This window comes from Pistacia vera, unplaced genomic scaffold (genome assembly GCF_008641045.1).
Source record: "Pistacia vera cultivar Batoury unplaced genomic scaffold, PisVer_v2 Contig630, whole genome shotgun sequence".
NCBI classification, from domain to species: Eukaryota; Viridiplantae; Streptophyta; class Magnoliopsida; order Sapindales; family Anacardiaceae; genus Pistacia; species Pistacia vera.
Genome location: NW_022196480.1, coordinates 352,369 through 371,396, shown reverse-complemented (window position 1 = coordinate 371,396; position 19,028 = coordinate 352,369). Strand labels below are relative to the sequence as shown.

The window sequence follows — 19,028 nt, the reverse complement described above, 5'->3', positions numbered from 1 at the left end:
ACGGAATTTTGAAGCTTTGGCAATTACTCTTGTGAATCCTATTATCAATAATGGGATAATCATTTACCCACCATTCATTAGTCTCAAGACAATATGGAGGTCCACAATCCCTCCCAAAATCAAAGTATTGTTGTGGGCTTTAGCCAAGACAAAATCAATACTGGAGATGTGATTCAAAGAAGGTATTCTTTGATGTGCCTATCTCCATGTTGGTGTGTGATGTGTAAAAAAGTGTGGAGAGTGCGAATCACCTTATCCTTTATTGTTCTATGGCTTCAAAATTATGGCCTATAGTTTGTAAAAAATCTAGGATATCATATGCTATTCCAAGTTCTTGGAATGCTTTACTTGCAGAGAATGTTTTGGCTTTTAAGAAGGAAAGAAGGCTAAATCTCTTTGGAGATGTGTCGGTTCAACCCTTTTTTGGGTTACATGTGGTGAGAAAGGAGGTGATGATTGTAAGCCTTTATGGGATAGAGTTTGGCTTATTTCTTCAATTTGCGCTTCACTTTCAAAGGAAATGGGCTCTTCTTTTTTCTTCATACATCTTACACAAGAGTGCACAATGTAAGTATGATGTTTACAGTTTTCTATACGTATTGATCTTGTTTTTGTTATTTCTTACTTGATTTCTAAGACCAGAAAAAGTATTTTGGATGTAGTTGTCATCTTCGACTTAATTTTCTATTTTCTTTGAGTTCATGCACGGAGACTGCAACTTTGAAGGCTCTACTATGCTCCTTCTAGCAACACTGAAATTCTGTCCAAATTGTATGAAATTGTCTTCAGCATTCTCGATAAGGTTTGTCCTTATTGAAGCTTTCATTCATATTTGAGAGAAACTTTGTGTTATTTTCATATGTTCTTGCTTACTGAATATGATTTTTGGACTGTAGAGAGAAATTTTCTCTTTCTTTTTAATTAATTTTTTTTTTTTTTTTTACTTTCGTAGCAATAACATTTTTTGTTTGTCCTATGATGAATTTGCGAATTGGTTGATTGAAAAAGTCACGTTTTTATCATCACAAAAAACATTACACCTTCTTGCTATTTAAATGTCCTGGGATTTTTATGTTTTGGTATTATTAGGTTTTAGGTATGAGGTTTGGGAATAAAATTTAGGGTTTCATATAGGCATTTTGGCAGTGTCATGATTCATTAGTTCCACTTTTTTTTTCTAATATTTAAGTTCATTCTTTACACGAATCTGGAGGTAATTTTTCTTTCCCACTTTGGTTTCATTTTTTAGTGAGTAATATTTCTCAAAGAATCTTCAGTTTGTGCTTTTTGTTAATATGGCAGGAAACACATTTAGAAAAAAAAATGTTTGCTTTGATAGTTTTTTTGTTGAAATATTTATGGGGTTGTTGGGAAATTACTTGAAATTGACAATGTTTTGCCCTCTATTATTGTTTTTTTTTTTGGATAACATGTTATACCTACTGTTTAGTTTCTTAACCTTGGTGCTTTCTTGTGTTTCCTTGGAATTCACTTGCCAAAATATGATTTGATATTTTATTGATATTCAGGTTGCTGATGTCCCCCAAAAACGTAAGAAGGGCATGTTTGGGACTAAAGGTGGTGATAAGGTGAATAGAACTGATGAGGAGGATGATATTTGTAATCGGAACATTTTACTGTTCTGTCTAAAATGTCATCAGTGTCATTGCCTAAAATGTCATCACTGTTGTCTATTTTTACTTAATACTTTATATATATATATATATATATTAACCTTGTAAACATATCTCGTGCAAGAAAATCTAAATAAAATGAACAAATGTAAAATTTTATTGTGATGCCTGTACAATTTCAGTTTATTTTTTTCTATTTAAATTTGTCAAGATTTTTACATGGCAATTATTTTCTGTAGTTCATTCACTTTCAAAGTTATGAGATATCTATTCCTTTCTTGCAATGCTCGTTACTCTTGCTAGTAAATTGTATGGTTGTTCATATTTTCCTTTCCCATGAACTATGTTGGAACTTATTATCATCTCCTTGCTTATAAGTGGTAGAGTTAACTGTAAGTGAGTAGTCAAAATGTCTGAACAGTAGTAGCCTATAAAAATATTATTGCCCCTTATTATAGAGTGATATTGTTGACTTATGGGGGCCAGTCTCCTGCTACTTGACGTGCTCCCTGAAAAATCAGTTAAGCATGTAGGATTATCTACTTCTACCTATTGGTGCTAGGAGGTACTTACAATTCATATTCGCATGTTTTTAGTTGTGGGGCTATGTGTTACCTTTTAAGGATTAAATTGTGCATCTTCCTAGTAGCTTAAGCTTTTGTGAATGTTGCTTATTTTGATTAGATGGGCTGCATGATTGCATTTATCTGTCCTTAATCAGATTTTTTTTTTGTTTGTTTGATTAAGTGTGCCTTATTTCAGATTTTACCAGTAAATTAGAATGTGGAGATAATCCCAGAACATATGCTATTAAATTATTATCCTAATCGTTCTCCTTAAATATTGGTTATTGCATTCCTACTTAATCTGGCATTGAATGTTTTTTTAGTCAATTATCCGGAGTAACTTGCAATATGCTGCCCTAAGTCTTTGAGGAGACTTCCTTTGGATCCGGAAATCCAGCATTTCTGCATCGTGCTGTGCAGGGTTAGTTTTTCTACTAGGGGTCTTATTTTTGTAACATTTACTTGTGTTGGCACATTACTTTATTAGTTTCTTTATGCTGCATGCATTTAGGTAGCATTTCAGTACCAAACATTGGACTTGACATCTAGTTTATGCCTGCCAAGTTTTGTTATCTGTTTCCTTGCGGAGTTGTTGATTATGAATGTCTTATTTTTTTTCTTTAAGAAACGAAATTTACTTATCCTATTGCTATGAAAAAACAATTTTTTTTGAAGTAAAGTATAATGTAATGAAGTAGGATTCTATCCATCCTATACTCACAAAACTTTTTGAAAAAACAGTGCACATATCTAGGAAAGAGGACTGCTAATCCATTCAGAGAAGGGGAAATTTTAGTTTCACAAAAGTTCTTTTAGTTAGAATCTTTAGCCTATAGTCTCACCACCACAACATTGCTGTAACCATGTCTTAAGATAACTCTTTTTATCCTGTATCTTCAAACTTTGAAGATAAAAGTTTGTTGTTCAATATTTATCAATTTATACATCAATGGTACATTTTAGTTTATTTTAATATTTTACTCTATTTCAATAGTTTGTTTATTATTCATTCTGTTTCTTTCAATTATTTGTTCTATAGTTTTTCTTTTCTTTTTTTTTTATGTCTAAGATCCCATGTCATGGAAAATATAACAAAAGTAGGATGATTAATTTTTTTTTTTTTGCCTTTTACATTTATTGTCAGATCTTATTCTCCTCTAACAGATGTTAATTCTGACAAATGTCCGCTTTTTAGTGTTGAATTTTGGTTGTAACTGTTTTTTTTGTTTGTTTGTCTTTACTTTTTCTTCAGCGATTTCCTTGTATTAATTCAAGTTTGAAATTTTTGTATGTGTTGCTCTCTTTTTGATTCTAATGTTTGGTCCCATGTTATGTTTTCCCTTATATTCTTTTAGATCCTTTTGTTGCTGGTGTCACTTTATAATGTGTCTTAATCATGTATTACTGTAGGGTTCATTCGCTGATCCTGTTGCTGTGAGACATTCTCTGGAATCCTCTCTGATTTGCGACAAGGGATCCTTATTCTGTGTGCAATGGCATTAGGTGACTTTATCATCTATTAACACACATATCTTTGTGGTTATACAGCCTCAAAAATATCCTTTTTCTCAGTTGAATCTAATATTAGTTGTTTCTATGTTGCTAATATTTACTCATAATCTTGATGCAGGAAAGCTTGCTCTCCCCTGGGTATTAATCCAATCTCTGTTGCTTGCATTTTTTTTTGTGCTATACAAGGAGGAAAAATAAAAGAAAAATAATTTTTTTATTCTTCACATTTTTCTAAATACAACATGTATTTTTATTGACTGAATCATATTTACATGAAGGTGAAAATGAAGGGCACTTCTTGAAATTTTTTAGACCCCATGGTTAAAGACCATTATCTAATCTGTCTCACAATGTGGAGATCTTCTCTTCATTGTCTAAAAAAATTCTTCTACTCTAGGCATAAAACCCAATTATGATAAAATTGCACAATCTTTTAACTCAAGCTCAAAATCACTCATGCGACCTAAATACAAGAGAGTGCATCTACTCAATGGAAGTGCTAACCTTTATATTTCACTAATATCAACAGTACACCTAACTCAATATATACACCACTCAATATTACAAATTACCCTTTACAAATATATATACATGTTTTCAACACTCTCCCTAAGCTGGACACATATATCTATCATGCCCACTTGTTCCAAATAATAGTTACCCTTTTCCCAACTAGAGACTTCGTGAAGATGTCACTGTTGTTCCCCTGTTCTAACATGATTAGTAGCAATTAACTTTTGTTCAAGTTTCTCTCGTACAAAGTGACAATCCCTTCTATATGCTTGTCCTCTCGTGAAGACTGGATTGTTTGCTATATGTATGCGCTTGGTTGTCACACCACAAGTCCATAGTCTCTGGGTCACCAAACCCAATTTCTCTAAGAAGATGTCTTGTCCATATGAGCTCACACTAACTTGTGCCATAGCTCGATACTTAGACTCTGCGCTTGACCTAGCTACAACCGTTGCTTCTTACTTTTCCAAGAAATAGATTTCATCCACAGAGAGACCTGCCTAACAGCATAGAGAAAACCTTCTACCTTACTATGACCATGATCATGTAAAGAATCCCCACGTCCAGGGCTCTTTTTAGATATTCAAAATATGGATCGCACCCAATGAGATGTCCTAGAGATACATATGACTCACCATACTCACTGAAAAAGCAATATCTGGACGGGTTACTGTAAGGTAGTTTAACTTTCAACTATCCGTCTGTACCTCTCTGGATCACCAAAAACTCCCCATCCTCAGCATTCAATCTCACATTAGGAACTATAGGAGTGTCACAAGGCTTAGCCTCACTAAGACCCATTTCGGTCACACATCTACACCATACTTGCTTGAGAGAGAAAAATCCCTTTCTTACTCCGAGAAACCTCAACTCCCAGAAAATACCTTAAAGTACCCAAGTCTTTTGGTGAAATTTGGAAGCCAAAAAGTTTTTCAAACTCTGAAGGCCAACATCATCACTGCTAGTGATTATAATGTCATCACATAAACAACCAAAATAATGATGCCAGAACTGATTGCTTATAAAGATGGAGTGATCATACACTCCTATGTAAACCAGACTGAGTTACCCCTTCGCTAAACTTCCCAAACCACGCCCGTGGAGATTGCTTTAAGCCATATAAAGATTTCCTCAGTTTGCATACCTTTCCTGACTCCCCTGAGCAACAAACCCCGGAGGTTGCTCCATGTGAACCTCTTCAAAGATACCATGTAAAAAGCATTTTTGCATCAAGTTGGTGAAGAGGCCACATATGAAGCTGCAAGAGAAATGAATAGTCGGACAGAGGTCATTTAAGCCACTGGGAGAATGTCTTAGAATAATCAATCCATACGTCTGGGCATAATCTTTAGCAACCAACCGAGCTTTCAACCGAGTCCATCCATCGGGATTAGCCTTCATTGTGAAAACCCTTGGCACCCAATAGCCTTTTTATTTTCAGGCAACCCCATTAGAACCCATGATCATTATGTTCTAAGCCACATCTCTTCTTCCATAGCCCTTCGCCACCTACCATGAGCAATTGCTTCAGACACAGGAGTTGGAGCAGACACGGAGTCAAAGAGGCAATAAAAGACTTGAAGATGAAGACAAAGATGATAGGAAACAAATGAGGAGATAGGATAGTTACAAGAGCGTTTACCTTTACGAAAGCAATGGGAAGATCATGATCATGGTCAGAGGAGGGGGAACCAGTCAAGGCGAGGCAGTCGATAGAGGCAGTGGATCAGATGTTGCTGCAGGTGTCTCATGGTGCGGGTGAACCCTGCGAGAGTATACTTGGTTGATAGGAGGACGAGATGGTAGAGAACTATGATGGGTAATTGTGGTAAACAAGAAGATCATCAGGGATGCTTCAAGAGAAGTAGATAAGTGGATGACTCAACATATATGGTTTCAAAAAAGGAAACATCAGCTGAGATAAGGTACTTACCTAGGACAAGAGAAAAACAACGTAAACCCTTCTATATCGGGAATACCCTGAATATGCACTGAGGGACCTAGGTTCAAATTTGGATGCATGAGGTCTAACATCTTGAACAAAGCACGTGCACCCAAACACTTTAGGAAAGAGAGAATAAAGGTTGTGATGGAAAAAGGATGGAGAACAGGATTTGACCACCCAAAACAGAAGAAGGCATGCGATTGATCAAGTGACATGCTGTAGATAGCATCTGCCCAAAATTCTGTAGACTTTCATGTGAAAAAGGGAGAGTACGAGCGACTTCTATAAATGATGATTTTTTGCGTTCAGCAACTCCATTTTGCTGAGGTGTATAAACACATGATACGGTGGACATACCTCTAGTCAGAAAGGAGGAAGGAGCAGAAAAATATTCTTGGCATTATCACTTCTGAGATTTTAAATATGAAGTAATTGATTTTGTATTTCAGCATAAAGGTAAAAATATGGAGAATAGTTCAGAAACGATTTTTCATAAAATACAACCAATTACACGTGAAAATCATCCACAAAATAATAAAATATCGATTCCAGACTTAGACAACATAGGGCAAGGACCCCAAACATCAGAGTGTATAACATCAAAAGGGCTGTGGCCTCTGTTTTGTCCTAGGGCTATAGGACACCTATGGTGTTTTTCCAAACTGACACGCCTCATACTCAAGGTGTGACACTGACCCATACTAGGACACAACTTTTTCAAAATGGTAAGGCGAGGATGACCAAGGCCCATGTAGTATGGGTAGAGATGAATCACTAGTACACACAACAAGTTGCGAGACAGGAGTGGAGGCATCATCGAGCATAACAGGCCACCTATACACGACCCCTACCAATCTTGCCTTGTCCCAAGATCCTGAAAATACAATGAGTAGGAAAAAAGTCAACACCACAATTGAATGCATTAGTAATTTGACTAACTGATAAAGTTAAAGGAAAATGGGAAGGCACAAGACGAGAAAGAGACAGATTTGTTGAAATGGGCAGTACCACATCCAATAGTAGGTGCAGTACCCGTTAGCTAAGGTAACTGAAGACAAATTGGGAGAAGGTGTAAATGAGAGAGAATACCTGTATCGCCTGTCATATGGTGGGTAGCACCAAAATCAATGACCCATTACTACTAGAAGATACAAACAGGCTGTAGGATTACCTAACTGGGTTAAGTATGGTAGTCGATGATGGGATGACTGGGCAAGAATTCTGAGTGAGACGAGCTTTCTGCTGCGGAGATAGTAACCTGTGATGGGCGGGTAAGATACCATCTTGAGTTTAAACTGCCAAGCCCCTATTTTTATTTAATTCATCGTCCATCACACACCCCCTTTTTCTAAAGGGCAGCATCAACAGCAAGTGAAGTTGATCACAAAAATGGCTTCAAAACTCTTCTTCGTATAAATATTAATATTAATAATCCAAAAATCCTACCGAATTTCTGTCTTCTCAAACCAACCAACCTAAAATCATGGCGGTAAGTTAGACGTTAAATCACTTCCCAGATCTCATTGTCTATATCTAACTACTCAATTTACTTAATAGAAATTAATTTCATTTTTATTTGCAGGACTCTTCAGGAACCACTTTAATGGATCTGATAACGGCCGACCCGTCCACAGCGTCGGCAACGGTGACGGCGTCGTCGGGATCGACGGCGCCGTCTACGGCTGCTCCGCTATCAGTGTCGAGCGGTGGCGGAGGGATTCCGACGAAGACGACATTGGGAGAGAGGAAGTCAAAGAGAGCGGCGTTGATGCAGATCCAGAGCGATACCGTTTCCGCGGCCAAGGCCGTTTTGCATCCGGTTCGTGCCAACATCAATATCATGCCGCAGAAGCAAAAGCAGAAGAAAAAGGTTCCGTAATTTCTCTTATTTTTTTTTTTATCTAAATTAGGCTAAAGGAAGTGTATATGTGAATGAATTTGAATTGAAAGCAACATTTACAGCCGGTTTCGTATGCGCAACTTGCCAGGAGTATTCATGAACTAGCTGCTACTTCGGATCAGGTGAACGTTGCCTTTTTTTTTCAAATTAATTTTCAAATTTTATTTATTTATTTTACTTGCAGTTTGTTTAAAATTTTAATCTTCTGTTTTGTATGATTTGTGAATAGAAAAGTTCACAGAAACAATTAGTTCTCCATGTCTTTCCGAAGCTTGCTGTGTATAATTCTGTTGACCCTTCATTAGCGCCATCGCTTCTCATGGTATGTTATAGTTCTCTAATTATTGTATACATCATTGTTCTATCTGATTGAGTAGAAGCTTACTTTGTTTTTGTATAGTGAGTTAACATTAACAATTTCATATTTGTTTTCGTGGGAACGCTCTTGTAATAAAGGAAACACAATAGATTCATTTATTTATAGAACACGTTTATTGTGGTTGATGCTTGATATCTGTTCGTTTTAATGAATTCAACAGCTTGATCAACAATGTGAAGATAGGAGTGTACTACGCTATGTCTATTATTACTTGGCCAGAATTTTATCCGATACTGGGGCGCAAGGCTTAAGTCCAGGTGGTGGGATCCCCACTCCAAACTGGGACGCCCTTGCTGACATAGATGCTGGTGGAGGGGTGACCAGAGCCGATGTGGTTCCGAGAATTGTTAACCAGCTTACAACAGAAGCTTCAAATCCTGATGTTGAATGTAAAGTGGTTTCCTAGCTTTACATGATATGCAAATTTTTATTAATTTGATTGATTGAGTAGTTTGAATATTTACATGCTTTCACAAGTAATATATTGATGTTCATATGTACTTAAGTGCTTTTGCAATTTACTGTTTCAACTAATCTTAAACCCTTGAAGGTTGATCAGACCCTGAAGACCTATGTTTAGTGTCATTAGTTAGCATTATGTATGTGACATTTCTTTTCTAATTGTGGAATTCTGTCTGTTGTTGTCTGTTCTAAGGTTAATTTTTCTTAAAAATATTCTACCAAGAATTGTTGGAGAGGTTCATTAAATTGTTCTTGATACATTTATATTTTGAAGTGACAAAAGTTTGGTTGTACTCTCCCTCATGCTTCCTACTTTTTTTCTTTTTTTTTTAAAACTTCTTTTGTGTTTGTCAGCAGACAGTTTTTAGTTCTTTTTTATCTTTTAGTAGGAATCAAGAGATTTTATCAGAGGGTTGAAATTGCAGTAATAGTGTACGAAGCACTAATATGCAAAAGTCAAAAGATAATTTACTACAATTAACTCCAAATTTAGCCACAACAACCTGCCAATATTTAAACATAAAGAAGAAAGAGATATCATCAAATATTTAGAAATCCTATGGGATAGAATTCCTTTTTTTTTTTTTTTTGGGTAATTTGGAAGAGAGAAAGAGCTGAATTTTTGAAGGAAAAATTAGTGAAGAGGTTGGTGGCCTATGGGACATAATTCATTTATTTGCCTCTCCTTGGCCTTGTATGACCAAGGAGTTTAAAGACAGTTCCTTTTCCTATTTTAATTTGAATTTGAATGAGTTTTGTGATAGTTTGTTCTTGGAGTTGTAATCTTTTCCCTTTCATTTTGGGGTGGTATATTGGTTTGGGTAATTTTGTATAGTTGGTGAATGTGGTTGACTGGGTTCAACAGTTTTACTAGTCTTTGATCTCTGATAACTTAAGTACTGATTCACTTGGAAATTATATGGATGAGACTTAGTAAAGTTGTCATCACTCACTTCTATTACTGTTTTGGCTAGATTCTTTTTGAATAATTTCTTTTAGAATTTTGTATTAAATTGTCTACCTTTCTCTTGTGATATATTGTGATTGAGGCAACAATAGTGCATAATGTAAGTATGATGTTTACAGTTCTATACGTATATGATCTTGTTTTTGTTATTTCTTACTTGATTTCTAAGACCAGAAAAAGTATTTTTGGATGTAGTTGGTCATCTTCGACTTAATACTTTTCTATTTTCTTTGAAGTTCATGCACGGAGACTGCAAGCTTTGAAGGCTCTTACTTATGCTCCTTCTAGCAACACTGAAATTCTGTCCAAATTGTATGAAATTGTCTTCAGCATTCTCGATAAGGTTTGTCCTTATTGAAGCTTTTCATTCATATTTGAGAGAACTTTGTGTTATTTTCATATGTTCTTGCTTACTGTAATATGATTTTTGGACTGTATAGAGAAATTTTCTCTTTCCTTTTTTTAATTTTAATTTTTTTTTTTTTTTTTTTACTTTCGTAGCAATAAGACAATTTTTTTTGTTTGTCCTATGATGAATTTGCGAATTGGGTGATTGAAAAAGTCAGCGTTTTATATCATCACAGGAAAAACATTACACCTTCTTGCTATTTAAATGTCCTGGGATTTTTATGTTTTGGTAATTATTAGGTTTTAGGTATTGGAGGTTTGGGAATAAAATTTAGGGTTTCATATAGGCATTTTGGCAGGTGCATGATTCATTAGTTCCACTTTTTTTTTCTAATATTTAAGTTCATTCTATACACGAATCATCTGGAGGTAATTTTTCTTTCCCACTTTGGTTATCATTTTTTAGTGAGTAGATATTTCTCAAAGAAATCTTCAGTTTGTGCTTTTTGTTATATATGGCAGGAAACACATTTAGAAAAAAAATGGTTTGCTTTGATAGTTTTTTGTTGAAATATTTATGAGGGTTGTTGGGACAATTACTTGAAATTGACAATGTTTTGCCCTCATTATTATTGTTTTTTTTTTGGATAACATGTTATACCTACTGTTTAGTTTCTTAACCTTGGTGCTTTCTTGTGTTTCCTTGGAATTCACTTGCCAAAATAATGATTTGGATATTTATATTGATATTCAGGTTGCTGATGTCCCCCAAAAACGTAAGAAGGGCATGTTTGGGACTAAAGGTGGTGATAAAGAGGTAGAAATAGAACTGATGATGATGATGATGATTTGTAATCTGAACATTTTACTGTTCTGTCTAAAATGTCATCAGTGTCATTGCCTAAAATGTCATCACTGTTGTCTATGTTTTACTTAATACTTATATATATATATATATATATATATATATATAGCCTTGTATAACATATCTCGTGCAAAGAAAATCTAAATAAAATGAACAAATGTAAAATTTTATTGTGATGCCTGTACAATTTCAGTTTATGTTTTTCTATTTAAATTTGTCAAGATGATTTTTACATGGGCAATTATTTTCTGTAGTTCATTCACTTTCAAAGTTATGAGATATCTATTCCTTTCTTGCAATGCTCGTNCTCCAAAAAACACCAAACACCAAAGCTATAGCCGATTTTCATTCTCTCCATCAATTGAACTATTCAGATACCATATCTTAAACATTATATCCGGCCTCCAAGCACCATAGAAATCACTGCTACTTACGTATTACAATACAATCGTTTTTCCAAGTTTTCTTTTACTGCCTTTTTATACTTTTTTGAGGAATCTTTTTGTGTCACTACATTCATAAACCCTTGTTGGGGAATTTAGGGTATTATAATACAATCGTTTTTCCGCACAACAATATAATTGATAATTTGGTTTATATAATTTTTAAATTAATTGTTTAGATTATATGTTTATTACTTCAATATATATTTTATTGTAAATTTATCAACTTAAATGTTTTCTCCATTGTAAATTATCCTTGAATGTAACATTTCTTTTAAACTATTGGATTATCATGAATTTGTGTTACAATTTTATGTTAAAATAGCTTGACCCATTATTATGATAAATAATCTTGGGTTTGTTGCTCGAAACCTTACGAGGTTTTCTCCATAGTATATAAACCGCGTAGGTATCCAAAAATTACCCTAAATTCCCTAATGATACCCAAATGATATAAAATATAGGAATCGACAACTTTTCCCCACCCAAGGTTTGGCCTAGTGACATTTCCCACCCAAAAAGTCTCTAAACAACACTTTTACTACCCAATGTTATGTTTCGTTAGTAATTTCTATTAAATACAGTGCATTTTTGGTGTAAAGACGAAAATGTCATTTACTATTTAACTTAAAAATATCCTTTCCTACCTTAAAAATTGTCAATTTCTCCCTACTTTTTTTGAGTGAGAAAATAACTAGAAAAAGGGAAAGAAGATCAACATCGACGCGTGCTAACGTGCATCAAAAATAGTGACTATGATAACGTGAGTCGATTCAAAAATTTTGAAATTTTTTTAGGTGACACATCACCAGTTTGACCCACCGGTCAAACTGGTTAAATCAATCAACCCGAGACCTGGCTTCTTTGTTGGGTTTAGCCCCAAGTTGCTTTTTAAAACATTGATAATAATATTCCTATCCATATTCCCAGTCCTATTCCCAAAATACTTGTTTGTTTTATTATTTGAGAAATACTATTCTATTTTTCTAATTACTTTTAAACCCCTTCAGTTTATTAATTTAATTAAACACTCCACAGAAAAAAAAAGTTTAAAAATTAACAAAAACACCCCCACTCACCCATAGTTACCAGATTCCGGTAACCATCGTCGGTGGTTGTTGGAATCTGTCACAATAGCGTAGAAACGATCAAAAATGGTCGAAAAAGGCCGATCTGACCTTTTCCGGTCATATCCACACTGGATCTGGCCGTCGTTGACAGCCAAATCTAGTATTTTGCGACTGTTGAAGGCTAGATATGGCAGTAGATCTAGCCATATTGACGCACAATCAACTAGATCCGACCGGTCTGCGTGGTAACGCCATTTTTCGGTCAAATTCCGACGGTGCTAGCCGGAATCTGACACTGTGGGTGGATGGGGGTGTTTTTGTTATTTTACAAAAATTTTATATATTTGGGGTATTTAGTTAAATTACCAAACTTAAAGGGTTTTTTTGTAGATTTTTCAATTTTACCTCGTAATACTCACCCTATTTAACTACCCATATTATTCCCAAAATCCTATCCAAAATAACAAAACAAACAGACCCAATAATTTTTCTTCCACTAAAAGGAAAATTATTTTGAATCCATGATATATATTTGTTTCACAAGATTTATTTCTTTATTGTAAATTACAAGATATAAATATGTTGTAATTACAAGATATTATTAATTGATTTATATAAATCAAATAAAATTTAACAAATATTTTTCAAAAAATAAAAATAATGTCCCTTACCCTCACAATTTATCTTTTTGTATTTTAGGCATTCATGTAACCGTTTTTCACCTAACACCATCGACTAAATTGAATATTATTTAGTTAATTTAAAAGATAGGAAAAATAAGATTAATACTGCAATACTAGTTAATATATTGTAAAATATTAACTGAAAATATGTACTATACTATTTTATGCTATACGCATAGCATATGTGACCCAGTGTATATGATAATATATGGACCCAATATTATCAATTAGGTAGATCGACTTAAAACCACTTTTTTAAAACCCGGACCGAAAGGCAACCCGCTCTGTTGTCCCAGTCATGGTTCAACTAATCCAACCGATTGGACCGCCGGTTGGACCAATGACGTCAGCACATTAAAAAAAACCTTTTTTTTTTTTTTTTTTTTTTTAAGATTTCCATTTTTTAATAAGATAATAACAACTTAATTACTATCTAACATGATTTAAAGTTCAAATTCAATAACAATCCCAACATAGTTTAAGTATTTAATAACAATCCAAAGTCTAAATCCAAACATGATGTTGTATTCATCCATTACATATTAAATGATAAAATACATAATAATTAATAACAAAACATTTGGTGTAAGTGTTTTTTCTTTGATCCGTCTCCATGTTGATTGAGCTTCACACATTAGCATCAAAATTCATCACCATTACCACCATCATCATCATCGTTACCATTACCATCTTCTACGTAAATTTAAGTAAAAAATAGAAATCATAAGTTAAAACTTGTAATTTAATTTAAATAGATACTAAGTTGCTTAAATATTTGAAACCAACCTTCTGAACCATCGGTTGAATCATAAAAAGAAGGGTGATCAACAACTCCAGCAAGAATAAATCCTTCTTCATATAACATTTGTTCCAACTCCTCATAATTAAGTTCACTGACCTCCTCTTCATCGTCAACTATCCAACCTTCAGTTTTGTCCATATTTTCATAATCAATAGGATTGAAACTTATTCTAAACCCCACAAATCACAAACTCAATTAACCCCCACAAATTGCTAAACCCTAGAAACAACAAACATCATTCAACCCAAAAGAATAAATAAAACCCATACGGAAACCAGGAACTTAACCACTTCAATACAAATTCAAAACGTAATAAATCCTAAATAGTAGCCCCAAAAGTAAAATAAAAAATCAAACCACCACCGTGACATCGTCTAATCCTAAACGTAAAATCTATCAACATTTCAAATCCCGTTTGCTTTGAATCCTCTCTCCGTCTCAAACTCCCAAAGGTTGAACCACCAACGTGACACCGTCTGATCTGTCTTGACATCTCCATAACTCCATTTTCTGGCCTAATCACCATCATGACATTTCAAATTCCGTTTAAATCTTGTCTTTACTCTCCAATTCCCTATTCATTTTTTATTCAATATTATGCAGTAACTAAGCACGACTCCACTTCAGTCCAATCGATCACCGATTCAACTGCCCTAGTAGGCATGACAATGTTCCCCGAAATTTCGGGGACCCCCAGCCCCATATGGGGTGGGGGAGTCCTAGTTTTTTCGGGGATAAGGGCAGGTGTGGGGGTGTTTTAATCCCAGTCCCTGGGGATGGGGCGGGGATGGGTGATGCCTTTCCCCCGCCCCGGCCCGCCCTGTATATATATATATACTTTTCATTAATATCCCTATATTTCACCTAATTACATAATTATCTTGCCTATATAAACCTATATTTTTCCGATTTCCCTCACCCTAAACAATTGAACAAGAACAATCCCTAACCCATATTTATGTAAAGTTAATTATGTTTAAATGATTAATTTAAATGTTTGTCATGTGGATGAAAATTAACTATTGTGTTTGGTAATGCTCAAATTAAGTTAGGTTTATGTAAAGTTAAGGGGAAAGGACAGGCCTCCAACATTTCTCTATGGGGCGGGGAAGGGGAATTTTTTTCTTCTCGTGACGGGGATGGGGCGGGGGTGGGGAGTGATTTTGAAAAAGGGGATGGGTACGATGAATGAGATCCCTGCCCCGCCCCGCCCCATTGCCATGCCTATGCCCTAGGTAAGAGAAATCTTAAAATCGGTTGTATATTGTGTTGATCGATTTCCAGCAAAGGAAGAAGGCGTCGTCGCGATTTCAGAGGCTTGAGTTGCGATCGATTTCAGTAACAATTTCAAACTCAAAGAGTGGATTTCATTGAGATTGAGTGGCGATTTGTATGGGATTTCAAATTTTCATATTTGTGTTAACATTTTTTCAAGAGGATTTTGAGTAGAGAAAAGAGAAATCAGAGTAATTGAGAAATTAGAGATTTTTTCCCCTTTTCAGACGCTGGACCGGTTTTTCAATCATTCTGGTCTGACAGACGGTTTACACTGTTTACACGATTTATAACGGTTCATTTATTAATGCTGGGTTTTATGTTGACTTGAACTGGACAAGTGACCGAGTCCCAGTCCAATCTGGCTTTTAAAACAATGCTTAAAACTAATTTTCATATAAATTGAAATTATTATATGATAAATAGCTTGAAATCCATGCTATTTGAATATGATAGAAAAATGATTTATCTCTCATCATAGATAATAATCACAAAACATTCATAATTTAGTATTATTACTTAAATTCAATGTATTCTTCTTAATCTTAAGTTTACTTCAATCAAAATGGAAATCTCAAAAATATCTTCATACAGAATTAGATTTTCTCTTAAGTTAACTTTAAGAGACTATCTAAGCTTTTTATAATATTTTGACAAATGGTCATCACAATAGTAATATTTGATTTGATATTTTTATTTTATTGTCATTAATTTTAAATATTAATCACGAATAAAGTCTCGTTTGATTTTTTTTTTAAATAAAACTTAGATTTCTTATGAGTTATATGAAAATATAAGTGATACAATTCGACAACAAAATGAAATCATACAGACAATTTAAAAGAAGAAAGAGTTAACAATTACCTTGAGCTGGATTCGCCATGTATGAGATTTCAAAATTCCAATGTTTTGGGGATTGGTTCACCTTGCTCTTCGTCATAATCAAAGATGAAACATCTTCTGGATCTGGATTCTTCCATCGCTATTTCTGGCTTTAGGAAATTCATAATCCCAAACACAACCATTTATTAGTAGCTATCCATCCCCACTACATTGGTATATCAAGTTATACTCAACATACAATGGTCGTTTGTCACAACAACAATCCTGGAATGCTAAAACGATGCAGCAGCTAAAGCTTATGGTATTCTTCAACGAACGTTGCAGTTGCTGTAGAAAAGTTCCATTATTTGGATTGTAGAAAATTCCTGTACAACAAAAATTATTAGTGTAACATCATATATTTTTTCATTAAATAAGAAGAAATGAACTCTTCCAGTGTCCCAAACGCTGAAGGCATACAAAACCGCATCAAATCCCAAGGTTCATAAAGATTATTTTGGATAGGTGTGCCATTCATCAACAATCTTCTGGGCATGACAAATCGCTCTATGAGGACTTTATATACAACCTGTTGTGGTTCAATCATTAAAGTCTTTTGAATGAGAAAATCATAAGAAAATCGAGAAAAATGTTTCCATTAAAATATTAATTTCACCTACTCAAATCTAGTCTTATATTAGACAACTAGCAAAAATTTACTCAAAATACACACTAGTAATCACCTGGTAAAGTTGAGAACGCTAGAACGATGCAGCAGCTGAAGCCGATGGTATCATTTAACGAACATTGCGATTGTTGTAGAAAAGTTCCATTACTTGGATTGCAGAAAAATTCCTGTACAATGAAAATTATTAGTGTAACACCATATATTTTTTCATTAAATAAGAATAAAGAAATTCAAATCATACATAATGGGAGTGAGTGAAGAAAGCCAATGACTGCCAATTTCTTGTAGATATCACCCTCCTCTGCTTATTAAACAAGCTATGTATTCTTCTTCATCTCCTCTGAGTTCATACCTACAGGCAAATCAACCAAATCATGATTTACTTAGTTAAAAATTTCTAACAGCTGACCAATTAAAAAGTGTACATGTTTCTTCAAACTAAATTCAGGAAACAAGCATTATTTCTCAAATTGTTCACACTTAAAAACAATGAAATGGTATTTTGATGCATGAACTTGCTCACTGTTATTCTCTCTATTTCTTTTTCATGTCAACAGTACACCCTAACTCAAATATATACACACACTAAAATAATTACAAGTATACCCTTTACCCTTTACACTGTATATATAAACATGGTTTCCAACACTCCCCCTTAAGCTGGAGCATATATATCTATCATGCCCAACTTGTTACAAATATAGGTTACCCTTTTACTAACTAGAGACTTCGTGAAGATGTCAGCTAGTTGTTCCCCTGTTCTAACATGATTAGTAGCAATTAACTTTTGTTCAAGTTTCTCTCGTACAAAGTGACAATNCTGAAATGAGTGTTGTGGAATTTTTCTTTCAATTCGAAGTTTTTTCTTTAGTGACATAATTGTGTTGATTTTCATTATGGCTTGTAAAAACAATGATTCTTTTCAATCTATTAGTGTGAAATTAGTTGGAAGTAAGAATTATTTGTATTGAAGTTATGTGATGAAATATTTTTTGGAATGCAAGAAGATGTGGAGGTATATTGTTGGTACCAAGGTTCTGAAACCCGGACTGGACCGGGCGGTCGAATCGGTCGGACCGCTACCCGCTTGCATTTCCGGTTTGAAGAGAGCAAATAACCGGGATTTGCCATTAAGCCGTTTCAAACCGCGGTTGGACCGTCGCACTGTAGCAAACCGACAGTCTAATCGGTATTTAACAGATTTCCGATCCACACATTTCCGGTTTAACACATGAAATAAAAAAAAAAATTAAAAATTAAAAACAATCACATGCGCACACATAAAAGTCAAACTGTCAAACTCAAACCAAACCCTCAAAATTTTTATTAAAAAACACATTTTTAATTTGCTTTTGAGCTACAGATACAGAGCCGTCTCCCCTTCTTCAATTTTTCACTTTTTCATCTGGTTTGCCGTTTGCTACTACCATTCACGATCTCCTCCACTCTCTAGTCGAGTCCTCCTCTTCGTGTCCTCCATTCGTGATCTCAGAAGTCAGATCTCCTTCAAGCTTTCAGCTAAACTTCAGCGATTCAGCCTCACGTCTTCACTCTTCAGTCTTCAAGTCTTTGGTCTGCAGTCTGCTCTACTCTGCTTCAGCGCTTCATTCTTCAACTTCTAGTCTTCCAGTCTTCAACGTGAACTCTTCAATCATCACCATCGCCATTGCTGATCTGCCGGATAAGTCATTTTAGCTCAGATTTCAGCTTCAGCCTTCACATCTGTTGCTGTCTACCGTCGTCTACCGCCATCTACGAGCTGCCATTTGTCGTGACCAAGTAACAATCTACAGATTCCTATCTTTTCTGTCTTCTATGCTTTATGTACAGATTTATGAACGCTTACAGATTCTATCAAGTTTACTACTTAAAAGAAGTCATATGATTAAACACAGCCCTTAAATTGTCAAAACGAAATTTAGATTTTGTATTGGTTCATTCTATTAGGATCTTGTATATATGTTTATTTGCTTCAAAGAGATACTTCATGATCAAAGTTAGGGATGATTAATAAAGTAGAAATTAAGTTGTAATGTAAAATAACATTAGCTGGAAAGATGTGTATAGGGTATGAGAAAGTGGTACTGGAAGTCAATAGAATGTCATTCATGTGTCTTGCAAATAATAAAATTTTATTTTATATATATAGAGTCA

The 19,028-nt window shown here is 34.5% G+C and overlaps 1 protein-coding gene across 1 annotated transcript; it reads left to right on the top strand.

The window, feature by feature from the left end:
- Positions 1 to 7,485: 7,485 nt before the first annotated feature.
- LOC116111295 lies at positions 7,486 to 18,569 on the top strand. Its single transcript, XM_031397495.1, has 8 exons — positions 7,486 to 7,659; positions 7,753 to 8,040; positions 8,133 to 8,192; positions 8,300 to 8,392; positions 8,610 to 8,838; positions 10,115 to 10,221; positions 10,981 to 11,077; positions 18,238 to 18,569. Exons 1-8 carry the CDS (start codon positions 7,654 to 7,656, stop codon positions 18,567 to 18,569), a joined length of 1,212 nt encoding a protein of 403 aa, XP_031253355.1. The 5' UTR covers positions 7,486 to 7,653.
- The last annotated feature ends 459 nt before the right edge of the window (positions 18,570 to 19,028 follow it).